Source organism: Lates calcarifer, linkage group LG1, assembly GCF_001640805.2.
Source record: "Lates calcarifer isolate ASB-BC8 linkage group LG1, TLL_Latcal_v3, whole genome shotgun sequence".
Classification (NCBI taxonomy): Eukaryota; Metazoa; Chordata; class Actinopteri; family Centropomidae; genus Lates; species Lates calcarifer.
The window spans coordinates 8,961,563-8,969,590 of record NC_066833.1 but is presented as its reverse complement, the minus strand read 5'-3'; the positions used below and the strand labels follow the sequence as shown (position 1 = coordinate 8,969,590).

At 40.6% G+C, this 8,028-nt stretch overlaps 1 protein-coding gene across 1 annotated transcript in view; it reads right to left on the bottom strand.

Annotated features, from left to right (window-relative positions):
- Window positions 1-124: 124 nt before the first annotated feature.
- The window catches only part of tfpia (tissue factor pathway inhibitor a), a 33,787-nt gene continuing 25,883 nt past the window's right edge, over window positions 125-8,028 (bottom strand). The window contains 6 exon segments of the mRNA XM_051069929.1: window positions 125-981; window positions 1,121-1,306; window positions 4,018-4,077; window positions 4,522-4,599; window positions 5,498-5,567; window positions 5,569-5,675. Coding sequence (XP_050925886.1) covers window positions 914-981; window positions 1,121-1,306; window positions 4,018-4,077; window positions 4,522-4,599; window positions 5,498-5,567; window positions 5,569-5,675 — 569 coding nt within the window. The 3' untranslated portion in view covers window positions 125-913.

Sequence of the window (8,028 nt, the reverse complement as noted above, 5' to 3'; positions counted from 1 at the left end):
TGTCCTCAGGACCATACAGTCATTTCTACACACTGCTCTTCACGTCTCACTTCTAAGACCCATAGAAACTCTGGTGTTGTTGTTGTTTGTATTTATTATAACAAACGCTGAGAGGAAACTCTAACACAGGTGAAACCTGAGGGCAGGAGATCCTGAGGATTTATTCTAGAACATCTTTACAGCATAACACAGTGAAGCAAACACAGTGCAGAGCGACTGAAAACTTACCTTACACAACACTGCCCCCTTCTGTTCCCCCCCTCCAACAACACCAACAATACCATGAGAGTGATTTATTGAGCTGCATAATATTGATTAAAATGAAAAGAAAAAATGTTCATGCTTAATCTGACAAAAATAAAACATTCATTACTTCTTGGTTGATTTATGCAGCGAGGACACGGCCTCTGGATTAATGTTTGAGAACATTCTGTATATTGTTGTCACTGATCCTGGAACAAGGATCGTTCACTTCAATCTGCTAATGCTGTTATTCACATTGATAAACAATAGTGAAGCTTCACCAGAACCAGTGTAGAAAAGCATCAGTTCCTGTAAATACACAGTGCACACAAACATTTAGCTGCTGAAGATAAAAACAGATCATAACTTTGGTGTTTTTCTTAAAGGTTACAGTAAAATATTTATATCAGTATGATCATAACACAGCACTGTATAAAGAATAACTGATATTACATCAGTGCAGAAAGCTGCGAAACAACAGAAAAACAAATCTGTTTTTTGTCAGTGAGACATTGAAACAATGAGGATCATGATTCAGTCACTACAGGTTATTTTTACACAGGTAACGTTGCACTACAAAACACCAGTATGAGTAAAGCTACAAATAAAATATAGAACATAAATACAGGTGAATCCACAGCAGTGCAGAACCTAATGCAGAGCCAAGTGTTCAGACTGAGCGATGAACAATGCTGCCTAAGTTTTTCCTCCTTATCCGGATCACCTTAATCCCATGAGCTGCAACAGAGCAGAGCGATGACATATCATTTAGTTTCTGTTCTCTTAAAGATCACAAATTACAAGTTAAATCTCATAAGGAGAAATCACTCACTACATTTTTGGAACAAAATGAAAGTGATGTCGTTAATAATCGTACCCTTTCTTCCAATGCACTTTTTAAAACACTTTTTCCGGTCTGGGAAGTTATTCCTGTTGCCCCCACATCCACTGTAGTGAAACATCTGGCACCTCCTGGTCTCAGGGTTGTACGCAAACCTCTTCTCTACACCGTGACACGTCCCTCTGTCGATAGGACTGAAGCACACCTCTTTAGGCTTCAGCTCTGCAAATCACAGTGAGATCCAGAACATATTGAGGTTTTACATTGCTACTAATAACTGTTTTCATTGTCAGTCATCGTTAAAGTGGGAGGTGATCCACCTGTGATAGAGAAGGCTGTTCCTCGTGTTTCCTACACAGCATTGCTTATTAAATTTCATTGTGATTGAGGGAAAAATGGCATCAGAACTAAGTGAAAGTGTCAGAAGTCAAATAGTTTTTCTAAGCAAAGAGAGCTTCCTCAGTGTCAAAGGAAGGCGAGACTGAAGGTTTCTAAAGGGGCAGTGCACGGAAGTCTACAACACTTTCAGAGTCAGGCAGACCAAAAGTGACCCTCAGAAGATCGAGCTCAGTTTCCTGAGAGGTGGAAGAGCAACTTCACACACAGGCAGAATTAGCTAAATAAAGAACAAAAGTCTTTGGTCTCAGAGGACGAGAGTTTCTAAAGCTCTTCTGAGGAGGGGAAACGAGACCCATAGCTCAGGGTGGGCAAATAAATACCAGCGTTTCACATTAATGAATCCAAGATTTATGGCGGTGTTGGACACCTGCACCGATTTGACTACGCCCTGACCAAGGAGACGTACCACTCCATTCTTCAGAGGCATGCCGTAGCCTCTGGTGTGCAGGATTCACACTGCAGCAGGATAATGACTCAAAACAAACCTCAAAGCATCCTCTGAGCTTAAACCTCCACACACTCACAAATTAAGCTTCAGTCTGTCTGGAACAGACTGCGTCCAGTGTCTGCAGGCTCTCAGACTTAAATTGACAGATTTGAAAAGTGAGTGTTGTTATCATGGCTCCCCACAGGCCTGTGTAAGCTATCCTCTTTGATTTATTCTGGAGCTTTCTGGGTGGAGGGAGACAGCCATATTCCAACTGAAGGAGAGCTTCTGCTGAGATATTTTGCCTCAGCAAGTATAAACCTGCCTTAAAAACCCTCGAAAGCAAAAAGATTCTGTATGAATGTGGATGTAGATTATTAGTTGTCACAGTAGCAGTGGTGGTATCAGAGTAGAATTTGTGGAAAATTGTGCAAAGCCAGTTTACAAACAGGATTTTGGACCCAGAGCTGCTTTACTTAAAGACTCATTTCCAGTCCTTCATTTAGACTCAGCTTCTCCCAACATCATTAAAAGTGTACATCATCATGTAACCACAAGATGTCAGTCTTTGGCTTCACTGTGGCAACATCTGTTTTGACATCAAGATTTACACCAGCTCTATAAAGCTCATTTTTCTGCTTTTGCATTTTTCAGCTCAGTGGTGAAAAACAAATGACACTTGTTATTTACTGTGGACACGAATCATCACCAAATGTTTTTCTGTAAATCTGTCTAATTTAATTTAATCTGAATAATTCATCGTTGAGTAGTTTACTTGTTTCTGAGAGACACATGCTGCAGATCTCAGAGGAGAAATACACTGAAAACATGGATTGGAAATAGATAAGGAGGCAGAACTGTTGAGGCCAACTCATCCTGACTCTTTCCCTCTTGATACTTTTTGACAAGAGAGAAATTGAATTTTTAAAATTATAACTCTTTGACAGAGTCCAGAGAGGCAGGCCTGCTGCAGCACCAAAGAGCCTTGGAAGACGACAACCCGTGATATATGCTCCCTCACCGCTAATACACAAAAAATTAGTAAGTGGGAAAATGTGACAAATGGGCTGTGGAAAGGAGACACTGATGCACTTTGTTTCTGCCCGTTGCCTTTCACAACAGAAGCAATTTTGCAAGCTGTCTGTCATACATCACTGCACCTCGACTTTTTTTGTTGTTGTTTTAACAAAAAAGTTATTGGCAGCACACTCTGGTTTAATGAATGAACTGGATTTGCTTACGTTGAGGTTTAAGCATACTGCAGGATGTGGATGTATTTCAGCATGGACTGGGTGCTACTCTGAGGACAAGATGACTGTAATTATGCTTCACATCAGTTAATCTGTCCCAAACTTCTGGTGCTCTGTGATTAATAGAACTGTAATACACTGCCTGTACTGCTGCTGTGCCGTGCCACTGACTAATCTGATGTTTTTAAGACTGAAAAATAGCCTCCTTATGGAGTGAAGCAAAATTTCACCTGATGTTATTCATCTTAATTTGACTGGCCCTAAACTACGGCAGCCGGGAGAGCACAACGCACTAAGAAAACTCACGCAAATAGACAAAAAATAAAAAATATTTTAGAATATATTTTTTTTTAAAAAGAGCAAAAAAGGAACGTGTGCTACAAACACAACCAAACAGACACGCGCTAAAATATACAACACAAGGTGGAGGACTCGCTGCTGCTGCTGCACAGGTGACAACAGGTGTTTCCAGGGGACACAAAAACGTGATGAACCCAGCAGGACCGCGCGCGTTGTTCAATGCGGTGTGAGTAATGAAGCTACTGAAGTTTCCTGCTCGTCAGCAGCGTTGGAAATTTAGTTAAAAAGTTATTTTTTCGAACGTACAACTCGTTAGGTTCGTCACTAATTTGTGTCCGCCGGAAACACGTTTGTTGTCGTCTGGACTCGGAGCGTGTTTCTGTGTCTGTTGGGTCAAACTGTGAGTATTTCTCTGTTTGCTCAGTATCTGTGTGTGTTTGATCTGAGAACAGACCAAGAACTTTAGTTTTCCTTCAGCTGAAACATTTGTCTTGTGTAACCAACCGAGGTTTTCTGTTTGAACAAACCTTTACAGTCATAATTTCAAAATGTCTCACCTCTTGCGTCTTGATTAGTGTCGTTCAGCTGCACCTGAGGTTCGCTTACAGTCAGTTCCCCTGAGAGGCGTTAACACACACATACCAAGAGATCAGTAACGTAAAGGAAAAGTTCAACATTTTGGGAAACAAGCTTGTTTACTTTCCCTCCCAGAGCACAGAGTTGAAGCCAGGAGGTGTTTAGCTTAGTTTAGGACTGGTATATATCGTCTCTATTTTAACTTTAAACAGCGCTAAGCTAGCTGTTTCCATGCTAAGCTAGGCTAATCACCTCCAGCTCAGGTTCTGTACATGGAAATGTGGAGTGGTGTCAACTGCTTGTTTCACTGTCGAGAGGAAAGACATTGAGTATATTTACAAAAAAGCTGAATATTTGCACTTTTCTTTTTTTTTGCGAGTGATTGATGAAGACCTAACAAGCAGTTTTTAGATGATGTGTTAGCAGTTTCTATTTTTCTGACATAACATCAACATATTATACATGAAGTGTTCATTCAGTCTTACCAGTTACTATGGTTGGCTGCACAACAACAGATTTTCTCGCTGACTGTGTGTGGACCTCTGGACCACTGGTGGATTTTACTATATGGATGAAAAAAGAGCAATTAACATTTTAGAGGGTGTGTCTCCACACAGCACTCAGCAGGGTTTTTACATAGCCTATATTTAGAACAAATCTCATTAAACCCCAGTGATCAATCATAATTAATGTAGTTTAATTCCATTAGTAACAGACTAGAAATGGTGTTGGTCTGCGCACACATATCATCTACTAATGAATCCAGACAGAGGCAAGTATCTGAAATTGTTATCCAGGAACAAAATAAAAAATCACACAAGCTTTTCCAAGTGATTTCCACAACGCTGGCTGTCGGCAGAATTGGTCACAGTCGAGCGACTTGCTCGTTATTTTCCTTGACAATTTCAATATCTAAATGACTTCTAAGTCGTGCCTAAGTCTAGCATAATTGAGTGTGCTTTGGTCGCTTTAAAACGATTTAAATGCTACATCAAGGTGGAATGTGATTTCATGGTCAGCTAAAATTCATCAGAAAGTTAATTTTCTGAGGTAGAACTATTTTGACTATGTCACCACTCTGAAATGAGTTTTCATTTGTTGTGCAGGAACTGTGATCCAGCTGCGACTCGGCTGCCTTCCAACCCAGAAGTATAGAAATGAGACCTTGTGCTGCATGCTGCTCTGAGGCAAAGACAGGAAGGTAATCATTTCTGTTTGGTCAAATTAAAGAAAACTGGGATTGACTGAAATTGCCACTACAATGACTATAATTATGTTTTAGTTTAATCAGTCCATTTCCACCAAATGACAACATCTTTGGAGCATTCACAGTGGTTGAATGCAAAAAAACCTCTAGACATTCTCTGTGGTTTTGAATAGAACCTAACAGTGCTGCAGCCTTGACAGCTTGGGCGTTTGCCAGTCTTTACAGTAAAAGGACAGTAGTTCAACTGGGCCTACCTGGGTTCTGACATTTGGTCTGGCACTCCGCCATGCTCCTGAAATTGTTGGCATTGCCAAAACAGCCACCAGTAAAAGAAATGCTTGCACCGCTGACTCTTGGTGTCAAAGAAGTAGCGCGTCACCAGCCCTCGACAAGGACCTGGAGCCTCGGCTAAATGACACGGGTTCTTGTCATCTAGGAAGGAAAAGAGGGAGAACAAATGTAAGAAACCTAGACAAGACTCCATTATAACTCTTAATTATGGAGTCTGTTGCTAAGTAAATACATAATAAATGTGCGTTTCTTTATAGTTCTTCCTTGCTGCTCAACTTTAGTCTGAAATACAAAATTTATGACTTTTACCTCTCAGCTATTGAACATAGAAATTCAGCTTTCTTTCAGGGTGGATTTGTCTGACCAAGAGAGAAAGACGGTCAGACAGAAGAATCAAACTGGCTTCTACATTTCACATTATATAGTATCATCTTCGCTTTGTTTGCATTGATCGGTATTACTTTTCAGTTTCTGTCCTCTCGTTCCTCTTCTTTCTTTCACTGAGCTCCTGTGAAATCGACTTCCTTTCAAAATGTAAAATGAAAATAAAATACACAAAAAAACATGATGTACTTCACTGCCTCAACTGAATTTTCAGTTTTGCTGTGAATATATATATATATATATATAATGCAAGGCCTTGAGCCATGAATGACACGTTTGAAAGAGAACACTGAGTACGATACAGTCCAATGTCCTCAAGCAATAAAGCACTGATGTATGCACGCTGTAATAAAGTCGTAGGGTGCACTTGAAGCCTGTGGAGTACATGAACTGCAGACCATCACCCACTTTGCACTCACTGGACATTCAGTCACAGCCAGCCCCACTTCCTGTCTCCCCAGAGGTTACTGTGGTTTCCACTCCAGTCAGGTTCTCAGATTCAGATCCACTCCCAATCTTCCTCTGCAAGCTAAAAAGTCATCACTTTCAGCAAGAACTTGCTTATGTTGCTTCGTCCCCAGTGAACCACATCTCCTCCTCTGCCCTGTCTGTGCTTTCTTTTCTGTCATATCTTTTCTACCTCTTACCTCAGCTCCCACCCCCTCTCTTTCAGCTTCTTTGCAGCTAGTGCATATATTATCTTGGAGTATTGGGATCAGGGCTTTACTGTTCTACAGTTTCATGCTTATCTAAATTCTGCTTCTTTCACTGGAAGCAAGACAGTTTTGTTTCCTGTGTCCTCTCAATATTTTCCTTAGAAACAGTTATTGTTATTTGTCAGTTCAACCTTTGTGCTTTTGAAAGTATTTAGAGATGATTTGTTCTGAGGATATTGCATGCTCTTTAATCAGACATTTGAGATTTGTTACTCTTACTCTCTATGTTACCTCCCTGTGCAGTGTGGAGCCCTCCACAGTAAAGGTAGCTGAGTTGTTGTGGAGGGTTTTTGTGGAAACCTGCTGTTTATTTGAATAAGCCGTCACGAAACCTAAAAAATTTACAAGCTGGCGACAGATTCATGCTTGATTTGATTCTGTCACAACCGCGGTGTGAAATGCATCACTTCCAGTGGGCTGGCTCGGTTTCAAACAGACTTTCATTGGCATTGTCAACCAACACAGGTGCAACCTGACAAGCTGTGACTAGCATATCAACATTTCTCAGTAGAGCAGAGAGAGTGTGTCCAGCCATGGCATGTGTACTGGGTGGAATGGTCCACCACACAGGATCCACTCCAAATACTAACAGGTTCTTTTCATGATTTCATATTTCACATTCAAAATAACAATGACTGAATGTGTCATCCAGAGATGGATTGAGGCAGTGAAATAGAACCTCGCTGAGCCACCAGTGGATTAGTCAGCACAGACCCATGCTGTGATCCCGAACTTTGATCAAACGCACAGAACTTTATCTTAAATTCTAGTGGAGATCCAAAGTTTCCAAAAAGTATGCAAGACTGTGTTTCAGGGTGATGTGTCTAAAATGAGTGAAAAAGGAACTGGACTGATAGAGTCCGTAGAGTCTGAGGTTAGAGACGGTTTCCACTGTGTAAACAACAGTGGAAGGAATAAAGAGCTGAAGCAGAATGACACAGGAATGATATTGTCAGATGTACTAATATGATTTGAACAACCTTAAACCTGCAGTGGTCAGTGATCTGTAAACATAACAGTTGGAGAGGACTGAGGACGACAGACTGCTCACATTCTGCTCTCGTTTTACACAACACATAACCTGAGTGTTAAAGCGCAAGTTCACAGATGACATTCAGGAAAGATAATCTAAAATATAGCCATCTAATGCAATGCTAACCAGCATGTTCATTAATATGGATTAATAAAGGCCTGATGCTCTGATATTCCAGCACAGAACAGGACACAACTGTTCCAGTAAAAAACAAAGACATAACATATGATACAACTTCAGTGTGTATATTGCTGATTTTTAGCTGCATCTAACAACAGCTAACTTCATCATCTAATGGGGAGAAACGATTTTTCACATAGAAGTTAATTCTAAATGTTGATTTGTTAACACACTGCATCAG